Genomic DNA, 19,936 nt, shown 5'->3' on the forward strand with positions numbered 1-19,936 from the left:
TGTGGATTTTAAGTTTGTAGATAGATAGATAGATAGATAGATAGATAGATAGATAGATAGATAGATAGATAGATAGATAGATAGATAGATAGATAGATATAAATTAAAAGATATAAAAACACTCTGGTTAAAGTTAGTTTTTTTTTTCAAAATAAAAGCAAGCAAGGTGAACTTTTCTCAAAGTACAACATGTGTCATGGCATTTTACACAATTTTTTACTAACTCTTTAATTTGGGGGAGGTAAAGGTTTCATCATGTCATTGTTTTTGGCATATTTCTGAGGCTGGAAAGGGAACTTCATGCTTTACGCGTCAAACATCAGCCCTTCAGCCTCTGACTGTGACTCCTCCGCACGCCCTCCGTCCTTCTTTTTCTTCTTCTCCTCTGTGGCACTGACAGGGGCGGACGCAGCTCTGCTCAGCGGTGACAGACCAGTGACACTCAACAATGCACACCGAGCCACAGACGTGTGAAACGTTATCTTTACGCACAGGGCTGTGGGTGAGGGCTCTGTGGATTGACAGCTGCTGTGCGTCCAAGGATCAGACTGCATGTGTTGCTTTCTTGGCATCTCCGCGAACAGTTATTTGAAGAACGAGGAGGAGACGCCAACAGATTTTTTCCCCCACCTCTACCTGGATATACCAAAGTTTGAATGTGTATAAGTGGAGTAAATTATCTGTTTGTTGGATAATCAAGCCCGTGGGTCACTTTTGGAGACGTTGGATCAGATTTACGCACGGGATTTACCCAACAAATGACAGCCTTTCGGAAGTTTGTGGCTTCCTCTTTTCCACCGGACCCCCTCGACCACCTTCACCCACTGGATCCAAACCTTCAACTGGGTTCATCAACAGAGTAAATCGGGCTCGTTTGCTGTACGTCAGCGTGCGGCCGACAATGTGCGTCGGAGGTTTCACGGTGTCTGTCACCGTGATTGTGACTCTTCTGCTGGTCATCATTGACGTGAAAGCCAGTGGAGAGTACTGTCACGGCTGGCAGGACTCACAGGGTGTGTGGAAGGAGGGCTTTCAGTGCCCGGAGAAGATCGATGCCGGGGACGCGATCATCTGCTGTGGAAAGTGCGAGCTGCGCTACTGCTGCTCCAGCACCGACGCACGGCTGGACCAGGGCAGCTGTGACAACGACCGACAGGCCCTGGAGCCCGGGGCGGAGAGCAAAGAGGACAGGGACTCCAGTGCAGGTACAGGAACCAGCAGTAGTGTTTCATACTGGGAATGCAGGTGCCAGAGCAGTGGTTCTCAAACTTTTTTTGGTCCATTATTTCTCTATTTTTCTGAAAATCAAGTACAGTACCCCCTTTGTCCAACTACAACATTTTGTTCAGAATATTATTAAATTATAGAACATAATGATGGAATGAATGATTTCCATTTTGTAAATAAGTGAATGAAGCAGTATTTAGTGCCTCCTGAATAGATTTATTATTATAGATTGGAGCATTTCTGGTCATTTCATGCCTGATGATATTCTAATCAATATAATTTCATCATCATTATTATGATTATCATTTTAAACTAAAAAAATAAACATTATAAAGCACATATTTTTATTATATATAAATATAAATGCTTTCATTTGCTAATTTTCCGCTTTCTCTCTCTCTCTCTCTCTCTCTCTCTCTCTCTCTCTCTCTCTCTGGCATCACGTACCCCCATTTGAGAAGCATTGTGTTAGAGGATGCACATTAGAAATCAGAGCCTATAAAAAAAAAAAGCATGCCTAATAATGAAGTATTAGTGACTAATTTAATAATAATCATTATGTGAGATGTGGTTTTAAGGCAGCACGTCTGACAAGGTCCAGAATGATCATATATGAAGGTTTCATTTATTCACACAACTTTTTTTTCAGGAAATTACTTTATGTTGCAATTGTCAACCGCCAGTCTTCTTCAGAGGCGTCTGCTGATCACTTTGATGTGTGCTTGGCTTTGGTAGTAATTCCAGCAAGTTCATTTGGTCTTCTTTTTGAATATGTCGAGGTTTTATTCAACAAGGCAAGCTCTCGATCAGTTTCACAATAAGTTCCAAATCAGATCATTAAACCAGAGAGTTTTGTTTTTTCACTGTTGAAGATTGAATAGCTGTCAAATCACAGGGATAGCACACACAATCAAAGAAAAACACAAGACCAGTCCACACACACACACACACACACACACACACACACACACACACACTTTAAAAAAAAAAAACAATAGGGAGGATTAGAGTTGATTTTGTGTGTACAAAAATAATTAAAGCTTCCTCTAAATCACACCTTTACTGTAAATAACAGGTTAATAGTCACAGTATTAACATCTGATTGACTTGTAATTATTTCACTATAAGAACATAAGTCACTGTTTGTTTTATAAGCCACGAGACCAAAGAACCAAAGCATTTAAAAGCTGTTTTTTGTATTTAATTACAGACTTGTTATTGTTGCACTGGGATTTTGATGTACAGTAGGTGAAACATAGAGAAACCAGAGGAACCTGAACACATGGGAGTGGTCACATGGTGGAAAAGGCTTTATCAGCCTGATACAAATACTAATAATAAGTAAATAATATGATGTGTTTATGAGAATTGTGGGCTAATTTCCACACTAAGGCTAACAGGGCTAATGCTACAGATTTTTGGACGAAAGGACAAAATATAATTACCACATATTTAAATAGATCCTTTCAATCCACACGAGACATAGTCAACTGGGGGGGGGGGCACATGTGGCCCTGGGTCTAATTTTGTGCAGCCCCCAAAATAAAGGCAGATAATGACTCCAAAAACACAACATAGAATGACAGAAACATACACAACAGCAAAAATACATAAGATAAAAAAATAAAAATAAATAAAGTACAGAAAAATGCACAAAAAGACATTGAAAAAATACAAAAAATAACACAGAACAACAAAATACACAGAAGGACTCTAAAAACCCATAAAATGACAACAGAAATACACAATATGACTTTAAAACACGCAAAAACATCAACAATTAAAAAATAAAAATAAAAACACAGCCATTGTTCTTTCCTTTATTAATGCACAGATTGGTCATTATTCTAATTGTGGACGTTAATGTTGATAATGTTACCCTTGTGTAGGATACAATCAAAGTTTTTTTGTGGCTCCCACTGTGATAAAAGTTGCCCATCTTATTCCACTTTTAAATGCACATCCTTCAGGGACCAATCAAACAGCCAGGGTTGCACCTTTGTCCAATCAGGTGCATCGTCCATCTTCTAGCTCCTCCCCTGGGAGACACACAGGTGGATCAGCTCTGTTTCCACATGTGGGGGGTTCATTCTTGGAAGCTGAAATCTGTCTTGTTGCTTTGCTGAGTGCATTGTTGAAATGCATTTTTCTTCTTTCCTCAAACTGCCTGAAATGATGAACACCGTATAAACCTGGGAACATGACATCATTCAGTCTCAGACATGTGGATATACCAAGTGCTCAGTGGGGGAAGCTTAAGTATGATACTCAAACCTGGGCGCCGTTACAAGGCTCAGTTTGCAGACTCACTGTGTCTTCCTGTCACCGGCTTCATCTGCTGACTTCCTGTTTGGCAACGACAGCTGCACTGGAGACAGCAGAGGCAACGCTCCCAAAAAACCAGTTAACTACACTCACTCACAAATGGTAATCTCTGCTATCCCACTGCACTTCGTACATAGCCGTGTTTGTTCTGTATAGAGGAGTGGGGCCAGGCTTGGATCAGGCCGTCCTCACGGGGATCAGGTTTGGACTTGACCGGATCTTGGACAGTTCTTCACCAGAGGTGCTGACAGCTCTGTTCATAAAAAAATACAAATTGTGTTATGTATCATTTCCTTGCAGGCTTGTCAAGCAGCTCCTGTGTCCAATATGTGTGTCCATGCTTTCAAATCCCTTTACGCACTTAAAGAGAATCATCATTTAGAACAGTGGTTCTCAAACTTTTTTGGCTCAAATACCCCCCTGTTCTCTTATTTCAGAATCCAAGGACCCCCTTAGTCCGACTACAACATTTTGTTTACAAACGATTTAAAAACAACTAAAGAGCAAAATGATGGGCTAAAAAAGTGATAAAAAAAAAAAAAACACACATTTTAAAGACACTAATTTTGTAAATAAGTGGAAAGAAACAGTATTTAGTGCAGTGGTTTCGCAACCTTTTTTGGATCGTGACCCCATTTTGATATCAAGAATGTGTGGCGACCCCAAAGACAGCACAGATTTTTTTTCCCCCTGAATTTTAGTTGAACTAGATTCACAAAGTGAATATATAGACATACAGTTGTTTAAGATTGTGTGCTGTTTTAATCTAAAAAAGAATAATAATCAAAAATGTCAAAAAATTGATCTTAATTTTTCTAAAATTTCAGGCGACCCCATTTAAACTCCAGTCGACCTCACATGGGGCCCCGACTCCAAGGTTGAAAACACTGATTTCGTGGCTCCTGAATAGATCTATAGTTTTTTTCAACCGTCATCTCAAGCTTGGATGAGACCAAGACTGACACTTTATTTGTTAATTTGCCACTCGCTCTCACTCTCTCAAGTGCCCCCTGTAGTGCCCCGAGGGGTACGCGTACCCCCATTTTAGAAACACTGATATAGACAAAACTGTGCTTCTATTTTCCAATTCTTCTTGGATTAGTTTACAGTACAATCTTTGTTCCCAACTCCAGCCCCTCATGCATCATTGCCTACATTCCTCTAAGTTAATCTACCATAAATGGCTCCAAGATGCATCATATCTCAAATAGAAAGTCAACAAGTCGATATGGATTCTCCCTGAAACTGGGAAATACTGACATGTCAGCAAAAAGCAACACAGGCCAGTTTGATCGCTCCCTGGAGGATTATGCCCACTTTGGTCTCCCAGCCATATTCCATCATTTGCTAATGCTATCATGTTTTCATCACAACAGGAAGAGATGGATTCGCTTCATTCATTGGCCTCCAGCCAGAAGAAAACACAGAAAGGGGTTTTTTTCCTTCTGTTTTCTGAGAAAAATGTGTGTTTTTTTTTTTTTTTTACAACCTGATTCACCAAAAAAAAAAAGGTAACACGGCACAGTGTCAGAGAGTAACAGACAGGAAACTATTAATGCAACATGAAGAAACATATGGTGTGCAGGAACAGGAGAAAACCCAGGAGACAGCGAGAGTAGAGCTAAGCTTATAGCAGGCAGGGAGCTGCATCATGGGCCATGGCTGCCACAACTCAAGCACAGCAACAGGTGTGGAGCAGTGACGGGAACAATAGCAGCCGTCCAACTGCTCAGGAAGGGATTTCACTGCTTAAAACCTGCTCAAAGCAACAGGACGAGGGATGAAATCCTTTGAAATACGGGGAATGTCTTGGATTGGGTTTGACCTGACATATATATTCCAAGTGGATTAAGTAACCACATGGATCAGATGAAACCACTGCAGTGGGTGCAGTTACTTAAATATAGAGTACGGTTTGTGCAAGGCAAACAGAGGGTAAAATATATACTTACTGTATGCTGTGCTCAAATAGCTTTAGTTTTGGACATAAATTCAATTGATTACTTTGAACATCAATAACAAAAATACAAGAAACCTTAATTACAGGTGGTTTTTGTTTCTGAGATTTTCAAAACATCTGCGTTCTGCATCTCAAGACACTTTCAGGAGAAAATATTAAGCAAAATGAGAACATATTTATATGAACAGAGCTGCATTGATCTCCAATGTTTAAGTATTTTAGTGTTTTTTTTAAAGTTTAAATTTATTGTATATAACTACAACCTTTAAAGTTAAAGTTTACTCTCGTATTTGTGCATGTAATCATAAGCAAATGCACACGAAACTGATGAAAAAAGCCAGATTTACCTTTAATTCAGACGTCAAACAGTTTTGTATTTAATTTGCTTTTTCGACTTTAAAAAACTGATTTTAGGGTTTTACATTTAAACAGTTATTTGGTAAATGTTAAATAGGTTTACCCTACAAATGTTTGTACATAATGGTCTCATAATAAATATATTTTTATTAGTTTAAAGCTTGAGGCTCAACCTGAAAAAAATATATTATTATTATTATTATTATTATTATTATTATACATTTTACATTTTTTAGGGATTACAGAGATTTAGAAAATTATTCACATGATAAAACATGTGCACTTTTCATATTTCTATTGCTTCAGGATTGATTTGTAGCCAACATTTGTTAGTTAATGCTCAGTAAAGAAAGGAATTTTGTAGTTAGAAAACATAAAAATTATCTGGCTCACCAGAGATTAATAATAGGGTGTTTTTGTGGCCCCTGAACTAACAAGAGTTAGTTAGACCCCTGCTTTAAAGCCTCTGTTTTCTTTTCAGGATTAACATGCCAAAAGGCAGATTTGTGCAAGGATTTAAAGAATTTTTGAAACCACTATTTATGCAGTAAAAATATTAAGAGAAGTGACTCCACAGGATCAAATGCAACTTGAATTTACTTCATTAGAACAAAATAAAGTCGGCTGCTCGCTGTGTTAGCATTGTTGCTCTGCTGGTGGTTCGATTCTAGGCCTCAGCCTGTGCATCTTTTTAGATGATGCAAAAACAAGACATTTTTTGAACCAGGCTGCACCACATGATCAGGGTCATGTGATGTAAAGGAATAGACCAGCTCCCTCTGTGCACAATACAGGCCATGAGGATTTTACACTGAATTTGGCATGCTTTTTGTTGGTGGGAGAAAAGCAGAATGCCTGGAGAAAAGCCATGCATGAATTTACAGGGAGAACATGCAAACTTCACACAGGGAAGACATTAGGTATCCACATCCAGAAGTGTAGAGTATTGATATATCCTAGTAGAAGCACAAGTAAGTCATACATAAAATACTCAAGTACAAGTAAAAAGTAGCTAAAAAAAACGTTTATTTATTTTTAGTTATTTTACTGGTGATGTTCTGAGAAAATAACCTCCATTCAATGCTGTTTTAGCGCTGTGCGTTACGTTTAATCTGATTGGTCGGCTCTAATGTATTGCATTTGGTTGTTGTCTGGTCATTTCATTTTTTGTAGTTTTCACTTATCCGTCGATCACATGGATTATGTTCAAACTATAAAATGGAAATACAAAAATAATCATAAAAAATACAAATTCACTCAGTAACGGTTGGGTGTAGAAATGCAATGAATTACTTTACTTCTTTTAAAACATATTTAGTAAAATTACTGATTTAGAAATACACTCAAAAAAGTACAAGTACCCGTAAAAGCTACACAGTTACAGTAACGTGAGTACTTGTAATCCATTACTTTCACATCTGTTCATATCAGGGATTGAACCTATACTGTAGGACCTTCTATATGTAAACTGTTGTCAACAGTGACATTTGATTTAGATTTTAGGGGTAGGTTTTTATAAGTTCTTTGAACTTCTTTCTGCTCCATTTGAGCACAATTGTTTTAGTTTTGTTAATATGTAAAATAAGTTTGTAAAACACTGCTCAACTGAATGAATGAATAAATAAATACTGGTTAGAATAAAACAGAAATGCCTTTAGAGACTAAAACTAATACATTTTTAGATGTAAGGCGTGAGTTAGTGTGTTTAGGTTGACTTTGTGAACAAACCTCATAGAACAGTGTTTCTCAAATGGGGGTATGCGATGGCACTACAGGGGGTACTTGAGAGAGAGAGAGAGAGGAAAATTAACAAATGACAGCATTAAAAGTCTGGGTTTTTATGTTTATTTATTTATTTTTTTTTAAATAATAATCTTACTAAATATTACCAGCAACTCACAAAAATGACAAACTAAAGAGAACAAACAACAACAAAATACACAAAATGACAAATGATAAAAACTATAAAAATATTAAATACTATTTCATTCACTTATATACAAAATTGATTCTTTAAAATCTCACTCATTTATGCCATTATTATGCTCTACAGATGTTTTTTTTCACAGAATTCTGATCAAAATGTAGTCAGACAGAAGGAGGGACTTGCATTCAAAAGTAAGAGAAAAGGTACTTGAGCCGTTTGAGAACCACTGTTCTAGTGAATCTAAGAAGTCCTTAGTCTGGTGTTCACCAAAGCAGGACAAAGGAACGAGGACAGAGAGCTTTAGGTAACATTCCTGCTCCTGTATGTTGGGAATCTGATTCTCCTCCTAAAGCCTGTTCCCTGTGAGGGTGTGCTGGCCTCCAAAGTTCACACCACTTAACGTTGAAAGGACGTGGGTCAAGGTCCTGGTTTGTTTCATCACTCCTTGGCTCATATCATCTGTTCCCAGGACTTCAGGGTTGTCTGCCAATGAATGACCTCACTCAGTAATCCATTTAATGCTCGCCCACTTCTGATATACATTTTCGAAGTGTTTGATTTAAAAGTGGTACGGTTGTGTTTCAAAGAGACCACAGACAAAAGGAAACCGGAGCCAGTTGCCACCTCTTGGTCTCTGGCGTACAGTTACACCACCTCGTAACACTCGGGCACATTCAAAGCGGGGAAATAACGACACCCTGCAGGAACAATAAAACACAACTAATCACTTATAATGTAACACGGAGGTTTTTTGTGTTTGTGAGGCGTTTGTGAGCGGTGAGCATGGGAATGAGGAGAACACCTCATTAGTGACCTCATTGTTAGGTGCCGTCCTCATCCAGCCAAAAATGTTCACGTCTCTCTGAGATGTTTGGCCAAATTGTGAGAGTACGAAAGCTGGAGAGTGGACGAATTGTTGATCGAGTTTCTCCTCTGAAGACTCTCCAGCTCATTTTAGATTTACTGAGTGAAACTGAGATCCGTGCGTGTAAAAACGTCAAAGCTTTTACCTGAGCTCAAGCAACGCCTCAACTGGTCATATCGTAATCTGATTGGTGGAGCTGTAGGAGCCGCATGAGCATGATTTGCTGTTTCAAACAAAAGGAAAAGAAAAGGTCAGGGAGAACGAGCTGGCTCCATCCTCTGATTTAAAGGCTTTGGATATCTCGCTATCGAGCGACTTTAAATCAGACCACTTTATAATACCATTCTCTAAGCACACGCCAAGCACTCAAGCTCTCAAGCTCAACCCAAGGAACTTCATTTCAAAGGCTTAAGTCATAAATAGCAGAAGAAGGAAAAAAAAAACACACACACACACACACACTTGTCACAAATATCTGGAAGCCGAGCTCAGGAATGTCCTCGTCCCTTGCGAGCAAAACGTCCACATGAACACAAGCACAGGTTCCACACACAGTGTTTGTGGAGGCTTGGAGACACAGTAGGGTGCAGAGGATTAAAAGTGATCAAAACAAAGTTAATAACTCCTAATGAGAGCCTGAGACTCCCTGTGGACTCACCAAAGCCTGCCTCCACCCAGTCTCCCACTCCAGTTTGGACTCGTTTTTGTTACTTTCACCTAATCTTCTCTCACATGTGGGAACTGAGGAGGTCAAAGACCAGATGTGAGCAACTGATTGATATTACTGGGATTTGGTGGCAAAGCTACATTTTTTTCCTTGGGTACTATGAAGTTGAAATCAAATGTGCATGGCTTTATTGCTCAGTTTTGGGGAAAATTCAGTTTCCACCATGTTCACAGCCTTTGCAGGGAGGGATGTGCAGAGTGTGTGTGTCTGTGTGTGTTATGATGTGTAAATAGAAGATTAAATAGATATACAAGGATTAAATACAAATAAAACATAATTATAGCAAGTTAATTCAGTCTTCTTTTGAAAAATCAGAATCAGATATACTTTATTTATCTCTGGGGGAATTGCTTTTTTTTAATATATATATATATAGATGCTCCAGAATATTGAATGAAAAGAACAAACTAAAACAAAGAAAAGAAAAAAAAAGATGTACATAAGTAAATAATAAACTATTGATTAAATAGGGATTACATTTACTTTCATCTCCTGAAATGTTTCGACTTTCAACTGCCAGTCTTTTTCAGAGGAATCTGCTGATCGCTTTTATGTTTTCTGGACTTCCGCGTTTCTCCCACCATCCAAAAAGGTGCAACATTTTTGCCTTTGATGGAGTTTACCACCTGCTTTGGGCTGCATTCCCCAACAACCTAACTCCAAGAAGACGAAGTCAAGGAAACATCAAAGGAAATATCAAATCGATCACCAGATGCCTCTGAAGAAGACTGGCAGTTGACAATCAAAATATGTCAAGAAATCAATGTAAAATTTTATGTAAAACAGTTTTCTGAATAAATGAAACCTTAACACAAATAAAATATATAGATCTATTCTAGATCTTCTTTCAGGGACTATAATCATGAACACAGAATATACTGACTTGGTACTTCCGTAGGGGGATGTTGTCATAATCTAACCCTGTTTTGAAAATGTTTTTTAATTGCCCCCCACTCTTGCTTTGCAGTGCCCATATACGTGCCCTTCCTGATTGTGGGCTCAGTCTTCGTAGCCTTCATCCTGGTTGGCTCAGTGGTCGCCGTGTGCTGCTGTCGCTGCCTACGACCCAAACAGGAACTGTCCACCACGGGGGCCACAGGAAGTGGAACCAGCAGCGGCCGCCTCCTGGAGACCATCCCCATGATGGCCAACACCTCCAGAGGATCGTCATCCCGACAGTCGAGCACTGCCACCTCTTCCAGCTCCTCGGCGCCCCCTGCGGCCCCTCGCCCTGCCCCGCCCCCTATGATGAGAGCTCAGGCCTCCTGCTGTTTGCCCCCTGACGCCAGCGTCTTTGTCAACATGCCCACTAACTTCTCGGTGCTTAATTGTCAGCAGGCCACGCAGATCATGCCACACCAAGGACAGTTCCTCCACCCGCAGTACATTGGTTATGCCCATGCTGTGTCCCCCGCTGCCACCTACATGGACCCCACCCAGGGGGGCTACCGTCCCCTCCAGTCCCCCTGCCCTCCTCCCACTGTAGGGTCCAGTGTCGCCTGTGAGCAGAAATACCCTCCAGTGACAGTGTGATGAAGGCCAACAGCAGATCACTCCATCACTGCTGAAGTTGAACCTTGACGCCACATGAAGAAGCCCCTCCTCTGCTCTGTGTCTGTTTAATATGCTGCCTTCTGGCTCGCTGTACTGTGACAGGTTTGGACCAATGCATAAACATCTCTCTGTCTTGATGCAAAGATAAAAGTGCATCTGAAGGGTTCTGCAGCCCAGTTGGGTAACAAGGCACAGCTCACTGCAGCCTGCATGTGGTTGTGTTTGCAATGGATGTGTTTGAGAATAAGATTTGTTGGCTTTATGTGTTGGGGAGTGATGCCTGGAGGATTTACAGCAACAGACAATATGAGAAAATAGGATATTTGAGCAACTAAAACTATGACCACATGTGCACATCTGTGCTGTCGAAGGACGGTGAGCGGCTTGTTTGTTAGTGTTTGTCTTCTAAGTATGGAGAAAGAAAGCGGGCTGATGGATGTTTGTACTGTACGTGTGTGTGGAGTGAGTGACTGTGATGGGAAACGCAGGTGGTGTGATGTGAAACACAGTCAGAGTTTCCCCTATAGGCCATTTAAATTCTAATGAAGTGAACACAGGACACAGGAGTGTGACGCTCCACCCAAAACTACACCGTCCTCCAACCACCCACAGAGAGAGAAAGCAGAAAAAGCCTGAGTGGAAACAATACAATATTCACCTCAGGCTTATTGGAAGTGTGAGTGTGATTGAATGCTCCCTGCCAGCTGCCACTTCACTTCTTTCCAGTCAAAGGAAAAGTGTGTGTGTATGTGTGTGTGTGTGTGTGATACCAACACACTTCATTGCATTGGCAGCTTCAAAGCAGCTCTGATTCATTATTTTCCACTTTAAATGGCACAAAAGAGCCAGTTATTAGTCCTTTAATCCAAATTGGCTGAATGTTATTATTATTTTGTAACTAATGTTTGCTTCTCTGCTAACTGAGGAACATGCAACCTGAGGAATGTGCTGCTCCACTGAGCGTGCAGTGCAGTCTCTTCCGTACCTCCGAGCACAATGTCTGTGGGACAGTGGGCAGCTTGGGTGCACCTTTGGAAAAAAAAAAAATGATGAAAATTATCCGAGCAGCTCGCTTTGATATTTGAGTCATATGAATTGTTGTTTTTCATATGAAAGTGAAAAATAAACACTTGAACACAGAATTTTCTATTATTTTGCAATTGAAGTCAACATCAAGAGGCAGTGTTCGTGATTTTCAACTTTGGGGTCGGCGTCCCACGTGGGGTCACCTGAAATGTCTAGTTAAAAAAAAAAAAAAAAAATCTGGTAAAAAATTTATTTTGAATCACACAATAAAATATAACTGTATCCTATACTTTCTCAAATATAAATCTAGTTAAATCTGCATAAAAATGCAGCAGAAACATATGAGGTGGTGCACTTTGTGCACTAATCCTGGCTGTTCTGTATTTCTAACACACTTTAATAATAAACATGATCAAAAACTAATCCTTGAAAATAAAAATGTCTCTGGTGTCACCAGACATTTGTCATGTCAAAATAGGGTCACAACCCGAAAACGGTTGGGAACCACTGAACAAGACTAAATAATTAAAAAATAAACATACGATTTCAAAAACTTTTCATCTACTAACAAAAACTAAACTATGAAGTTCACATAAGACAAAACCCGATCTGAACAAGTTTCATTTTTGGAAGGTATCAATCGAAAATACTTTTGTTGTGTGGAAGGCGGGACAAGCTGGTAAATGGTCCAATAGGAGGGGAGGTTATTGTCTTTGATGATGTGTTGATCAAATCAAATCTATCTGTATTTTACAAACATTAACCCCAATATCAGGCTTTATATTTTAGTCAGATTTATAGTCCCTTTGATTGTTTGTAAACATTGTGACATATTTTGTTGGGCGGGGCTAAGCCTGGAAGCAAAACCACAATTGTCTGTTATTTCTGAGTAACTGCTGGAATCCTATAAAACTTTCATTTTCGTCCATTAACGTTACTCCTCCTATTTTGGCACCCAAACACAACTGAATTTTGACTAAAACTATGTTGCATTTTAGTCAAAAAAGCTTTGACTAAAACTATATCAAATTAACACTAATGGTTTACCAGTAAGAACGTCCGTGTGTGTGTGTGTGTGTATTGAACAGTGGCTGTAATCCCCTTAAAATGCAGACAAAGACACACATACTTTAGTTAATAGGAACATAACACACATCCACAGACAGCTCGACCTCCCACATTGGACACAGAGCAAATAGCTGCCACACACAAGACAGGAAATCAGCAGCCACAACAATGGAGAGTTTAAGCCCACGGTGTGGAGGAGGCCCAGGTTTGGCCCTCTGCTTTGAAAAAGTCGACTCTAGTATAATGTGGAAAGTGGAGCGGAGCCATTGGAAAGCCACAGGGGAGGACTTGAAAAGCACAAACGGCTCTCTGACTTCTGCTCCTGGCCCGATGGATTCTCCATACTGCAGCAGCTGTAGCTGGTTTGGACTGGGACACATCCAGGAAGGTGGGTGGAAGTGGGGCTTATAGGTGGTGGGATAAATTAATTTGCTAATATTCCATCTGCAGCGACTCTCCTGAGTTTGAAAGGGAGCGTGAGAGAATCAAACTCGCCTTTCCATCCGTATTTTTTTTTTTTTTTTTGCTTTAATTTTAGAATGAAACCAACTTCCCTGGAGCTACATCTGCTCCAACACTGTTCATGGTGAGCGGAACTCTACAGCTTCTCGAAACAAACCACAAAAAGTCATGAGATCAGGCTGGGATTTGGTTAGATTTAATGATAAGGACCTGGATGGACTCCCCGCTCCCCGCACTTTCTCCCAACCCCTCACACACTTGCATTCCTGAAACCAGAGTGTCTTAAGCACAGAACACACATACAATGGACACTCAGACAAATCCCAGATAAACAGAAGTCTTAGTCCAATCCCGTCTGGATGTCTATTTGGACCAGTTCAAGTATAATGCTTCCTCTACAACATGAGTACAAAAACAGGCCTTGTGTAAAAGGAAAAATAAACACACGTCAACTTCAGTGATATAAAAAAAAAAAACTCAGTCTGGTTAAAGTGAAAATCCAACATAACTGAGGAAGAAATTGCTGATGCTAGGCATGCTGTGGAAGCTAGCCAGTTAGCATCAGGAATCACAGGAGCAGTCGGAATAGCAAAAATGAAATAGGAAAAAGTTAATTTTTCTTTTTTTTTAAAGATGAGGGGATCAGCTGCAGAAGACAACAGACATGGCGGCTGCAGATCAGCTATGAGATGAGCAGATATGGATGTGGTGGGAGGGGCTTCAGCGGGGCGATGGTTCAGTTCTACCTCAGTAACATCTCTGCGGCTCGATGCAGGACCTCTCAGTCAACACGTTGCTCTCCTCCTCCTCCCTCCACTTCTCTGCGTCTGGATGTATGAGAGCGTTTGTGCGTTTATTTTGACGTCCCCGTTCTGCGTCGGCGTGTGATGACAGATGAGCTTGAGGCGCCGCGTGAGTGGGAGATGATGGAGAAGCGGACACACGTGGACATGCACACAAACACGGGAGCACCATGGCGTGCAGACATGCATGCACAGGCAGATACAGACGCACTGGAACTTACACGCACACTCCAACACACGGCGGCACAGGCAAAAAAAAAAAAAAAAAAAAACGGTCCCGTGGGAGGGGGGGGGGGGGTGGGGGGGCAGGTTCTACAGGAGCGAGTAGCAGTTTGAGTCCAGCCCGTCCCAGCTGTGCATGGATATGATTGCTCATGCCTGTGCAGCGTTAGTTGTGTTTAAATAACGTGTTCCGTTCACCCGGGTCCAACGACGACCCCCATGTTTGACCCTGAAGACGCACGTCACAGTTCCGATAAGGCCGCAACAAAGGGGCGGCCACCCGACGTGAGGGGCGTCACTGCAGTCTGTCACCCGGACAACTTTTGCTAGGGTGAGCCCAAGCCTTGTTCATGGGTGGGGTGGGGGGGGGGGGGGGGGGGGGCTAGATGCTGGGGCGCTGGCGGGTGGTGTCATAGGAGCGCACCACCTGAGATTGGGACACCACGCCGTGTTCCTCCTGAGAGAAGGCGTAGCCGTCTGCAGAGAGAGAGTTAACTTACAACTTAAACTAAAATGAACAAAGTCTTTGATTTAAAAGTGATGGTTTATTCATTAGTGGAATCATTACTATCTCAGAGGAGGGACCAAGTCATTGTTTTGCAAGTAATAAGTAAGTCTCAAGTCCTTACCCTCAAGTCCTAAGTCAAGACCCAAGTCCTACCACTTGAGTTTCAAGTCCGTTTAACAACAGAGTAATAATATTTACAAACACTATGTATGCTTTAATCGTCTATATTTATTGATCATTTTTAATGTTCTTTTCACATGTTAAAATTCTTCACATTAGAAAAATTATTATTAAAAATTATGTTAAGACTATATTTTCTTTTATCACTAATAATAATATAAAAAACCTGCCCCGATTGCCCCATAAATCCTGGCAAATTACACATTAAATTGAACAAACTATCACAAATAATGGTAGTATATTTGTCAGTTATTTATAATTAATGTTATTATTTCATAATGAATAAGTTCATAAACCCAACGTAAAAATCCCTTGACAAAACAGCAATTTTACCTTGCACCACACTGAAATTAATGCTTAACTTTTGCTTCAATAATTATGTTTCTTTGCGTTATTTCGTGTGTTTAGTGATCGTTCAGCTTAGTTGTGAATAAATAAAATTAAAAAAACGGCCCAAACGAGGCAAAAAAAAACAGAACTGCGGCTGTATGCTGCAAAGTAAAACTGCAGTTTTTGTAAATAGAATCTGGCGTGCTGAAGAGAACTGGCCGAGAAAAGTCATCTGACAGGAAACTAAAACTTTTTCTTAATATTGATGACCTATAAAACTGACTTTGATTTGAAAAGTTTTAGTTGTATTTTTTGCTTTCATACATGTGCTTTAAATGACAAATGAAGTTAGAAGTTGTTGCTTCTCCGTCCGTGATCTCTGAAGCGCATGTTTTGCATACTACAACTAATTTTTTTTTTATTACTTCATAGTCTTCCGTCGTTGCTATTAGAGTGTGTAAACCCTATTATCGGAACATGCCGTCAACGTCAGCGCGGATTGATGGAAACGGAAGAGAAAATAGTGCCGATTAAAACTGGAGGTATGAATTTTTTTTGTGGGCGGTTTTGTGATGTAAATGAATCAAGCTTTCAAACGCATATATTTTTTTCTATTAAAAACGCACAGTTTTGTGGCCCCGGAAACTAACCGGGACTACTTTCTTGAACAACTTCAAGCGGCCAGAACTCGGACCAGGGAGGTGACCACTGAGTGAGACAATGTGTATGCACTATAGTGCTGGTGAGGATTGCATACAACGTCATGTCTTAAATAGGCGAACTATCCCTTTAAAAACGACGTGCGTCTTATTTGATTGGATATTGTGCTGACAACACCACCTCCCCACCTACAAACCCACTCCTCATATGAAGACACACACACACACAAACATGGCTAGACCGGTATACAGCAACATGTTTGGCTTTGGGGGAAAGTAGGAAGTCCTTCCATGTCACAAGGCTCAAGTCCAAGACGAGTCGCAAGTCTCTTTACATTTTGTTGAGTCTAAAGTCATCAAATTCATGTCTCAAGTCCAAGTCATGTGACTTGAGTCCACAACTCTGCTTCATCTAGACCTTTATACTAGACTTCTGAGGTAAAGGATTTCTGTAATATGTTTGATGATTACATAAGGTACAGGGAAGCTGCCTAGGACCGTTACTGTTCACTGTGTTCATTAATGACAGAGGGAGCTTACGTTGGAACAACTCATCTCTGAAATTCATCATTTTCACCATCAGTTTCCCTGTAAAAGCTCGACACTCACGTGACACAGTCTGCTGCACAGAGTTGGAGCGTCCCACGCTTGAAGGTGTTTTCCTAAAGACTCTTGTCAGGAGATGGGCACGTTCGTTGAGACTGGGAAAGAAAAAAAAAAAACACAAAAAGTCAAACCGCAGCTTCAGGAAAGACGTGAACACTAAATGACAGATTTATAAATATCTAGCTATGAAACACAAGCGACTAAAGTATTACAAGTTTGTTTGTGGAGGGGAAAGTTTCACCTTCCCAGATAAACATGGAAACACTCAGATCAACATGTCCTCCTACAGTCCTACATGGATTCAGGGTTTGATTATTCAGAGGAAGTCGTTTTGACACTGACCGTCTCTGACAGCCGTTTTTCTCCTGACACTGAGCCGTAAACAGAACACCCGCAGTAAAGCGTCCCTCACCCTCCGACCACTCCTTCACTCTGAACTCGCCCTGTTCTAAAATGAAGACTGGATCCTCTGTTCAGGGACCACACGCCGTCTGCACTCCTCTCCTCCGCTGACCAAAAACAACAAAGTCCTTTCCAGGTATTTCACACAGATGCACGAATGCGCGCAAAATTATTCAGTTTGTGTGTTTCTCTCCTGGCATCGTCAGCGTCATCACGGCCACGGCCACAACCCCCCCCCACCGGCTTTGGATGTGAATGTTAGCTACTGGCTGCCATGTTGGAAATTGAAGGGTTGCGAGTTTAATTCAAAACACAAGATTTCGCGAGATTATCTTTCAATTCACACACACATGAGTTTTCTCTGGCTCAAAGTGGTGATGATGGTTGTGGTGAGCAGCCAGGTCTCACAAGGCTAAAACTTGGAGCTGAAGCAGAGAGGAAATCTTTTAAACTGCAAACGACCGCTGGAAACCTTCAGGAGGGGAAAAAAAATGTGGCTCTGAGGTTTTTGGCCCATTAAACGCCGTCGTTAGGATGGATGGCTGCACTGAGTGAATGACAGAAGACGGAGCAGCGGCTAGACAAACCATCGCACCACTCACGCATGACTTAAGCCCTCTTTTCCCCTCCTGTGATGTTTCTCTCACGATTAATAACAGCCTGAGGATGTGCTCTGTTTGAACGTTTCCCTCGAGACATCGCTGATCTCCACCTTCTCTTTCCTTTCATGACGACACCAGGATCTACTCAGGAACTACCAACACAGATGTTCTCTCTTCCATGTTGCTCTGCTGGGCAGAGCTTTTAAAGATAATTAAAGCTGCTTTGGACGATAACTAACATTTCTAAAAAATACAGATCAAGGGGAGAAAAATGCGAGGATTCACCGAAAAGTAGAAATTGGTTTGTTGACAAACTGTCATGTGACTTGAACTTTGGAAAAGTTTTGTGCATTGCATTGTGGGATTTGGAGTCTTGTAGAAAAATGCAAAGATGGTGCAGAAGCAGAAAAGTTTTTTCATGAAGTGTTTCTAGTGAGACATTATTTATTAAAAAACTTTAGTGACAAACACTAATTCTAATGCTTCAGAGTATTTATGTCTGTTATTGATTTTATTTGAGTTGTATTTGTTAAAATGTCTGTTTTGTAGGTGTAATGTGATTATTATTTTCATTGTATTGTCAATGTGTAATTTGTGGACCTCAGGAAGAATAGCAGATAGCTTATGCTGGAGCTAAATGGGGATCCTAATAAACAAACAAATGAACAATTTATTGTGATTCGAGACAAGAAAGAGAGTGATTCGCTTGTTGCTTTTTGTTTTTGTTCTCCTTTGTATATTGATTTTACCGTGATATGCAGTCAAGATTTTCTGGTTGTTTCTGTGTAAGCTAAAGTATCAACATTGTTTTGTCAAGAACTTCCAATCTGTAAAAACAACAAAAATGTCCCCTTGCCAGTGTTTTTGGGGTCACACTGGCATCAGTAGTGGATGAGAACCATCTTTGGATGAACTATGGGTACATCGTCTCCAGCAGCTTTAAGGAGTTATGTGTGGTTTCCTTTTTATACATGGCTCAAAAGCTTATTCTTACTTCGCTTTAACATTATATTTTTGATCTGAGCTCGCACTCAAAATATCTGTTGGAGTCGTTAATGTTGGATAGGAAGACTGTGTCTGTCTCTGTTACTGTGAATTTAATTATTTGCATTCTCTGGTTAAATCGTCGGCATCTGAAATCCATCCTTCATACACAACCTCTGACTGAACTGAACCATCCTTTCTTTTCCCTACAAGCCCAACAAAATGTGGCAAAAAATGACTTTTTCGAATCTTCTCCATCGACTTTAAGGGCACTCAAGAAAGACCTGAAGCCACTCAGTTTGCCTCACCCACTGATTTTAAACTCATTGCTTAACTTGGATTGGAGATGTCCTGTGTAAATAAAGAATAAACATATAATTTGAGGAAGTTTCCTCTTATTCATCATTGTAGGGCCGTACCTGGAGGATGTAATGTATATTTAAATACTGCAGGAATGCAGAAAGTATGATTTTCTCATGGATGTTTGTATTTGTTGAGAGAAACGGCTGGTTGAACTCTGGGAATGTGTTCACTTGTGATGTGTTTCACATTTATATTACAACTGTTAAAGCACTATATGTTGCTGGCCTCGGACTTCTTTCCCATAACAAAGATTTGCTGCTACATTAACCAACACAAACAAAGCTCATTTTAAGGTTGGATGATAAAATGCTATTCAACCCATTAACGGCCTATTGTAACCATTGTGATCATAGTAGGTCTTTCTGTTTCTTTATACAGATTATTTTACACGTCAAGCTATAAATGTTATACATGTTAGGGCAGCCGTTCTTGTAACAATATTAGTAAATAAGTTACTTTCTAAAATACTAACATCTGTGACTTGTTCCTTTTCAGATCGTGAAAGTCAAAACATTTATTTTGAAAATCCACTTGGTTTGGTGACACTTCTGTAAAGCAGAGCCGTTCAAAGAGAGTGTTGTGAGAACTTTGTAAGTGCCAATGGACTTTTTTTTTTTTTTTTTTTTACAGCAATAGTGGTTCATGGAGCCTCAATAGTTCTGGGAAGTGAGCAGTTGACTATTGCAGCGCAATAGAGCTAGAGCGGAGTAGACGGTTTATGATGCACTTTTGAATGATAAGATGCATAAAAAATCATATTAGATACTATGATTATAATT

The 19,936-nt window shown here is 40.3% G+C and overlaps 2 protein-coding genes across 16 annotated transcripts in view; one reads left to right on the forward strand and one right to left on the reverse strand.

Annotated features, from left to right (window-relative positions):
* The first annotated feature begins 324 nt into the window (after window positions 1-324).
* shisa2b (shisa family member 2b) lies at window positions 325-12,084 on the forward strand. Its single transcript, XM_028434422.1, has 2 exons — window positions 325-1,205; window positions 10,356-12,084. The coding sequence occupies exons 1-2, from the start codon at window positions 902-904 to the stop codon at window positions 10,919-10,921; spliced, it is 870 nt and encodes a 289-aa protein (XP_028290223.1). The 5' UTR covers window positions 325-901; the 3' UTR covers window positions 10,922-12,084.
* A 1,460-nt stretch (window positions 12,085-13,544) lies between these two features.
* atp8a2 (ATPase phospholipid transporting 8A2) overlaps window positions 13,545-19,936 on the reverse strand; it is a 62,490-nt gene continuing 56,098 nt past the window's right edge. For all 15 annotated transcript variants that reach the window (XM_028434139.1, XM_028434142.1, XM_028434136.1 and 12 more), the window contains 2 exons: window positions 16,810-16,901; window positions 13,545-15,000 (listed from right to left, as the gene is read on the reverse strand). In XM_028434139.1, the coding sequence (XP_028289940.1) occupies window positions 14,906-15,000; window positions 16,810-16,901 (187 nt within the window). In that variant the 3' untranslated portion in view covers window positions 13,545-14,905. The remainder of the gene's footprint in view (window positions 15,001-16,809; window positions 16,902-19,936) is intronic.

The sequence above is a fragment of the Gouania willdenowi genome, chromosome 20, assembly GCF_900634775.1.
Source record: "Gouania willdenowi chromosome 20, fGouWil2.1, whole genome shotgun sequence".
In the NCBI taxonomy this organism is placed as follows: Eukaryota; Metazoa; Chordata; class Actinopteri; order Blenniiformes; family Gobiesocidae; genus Gouania; species Gouania willdenowi.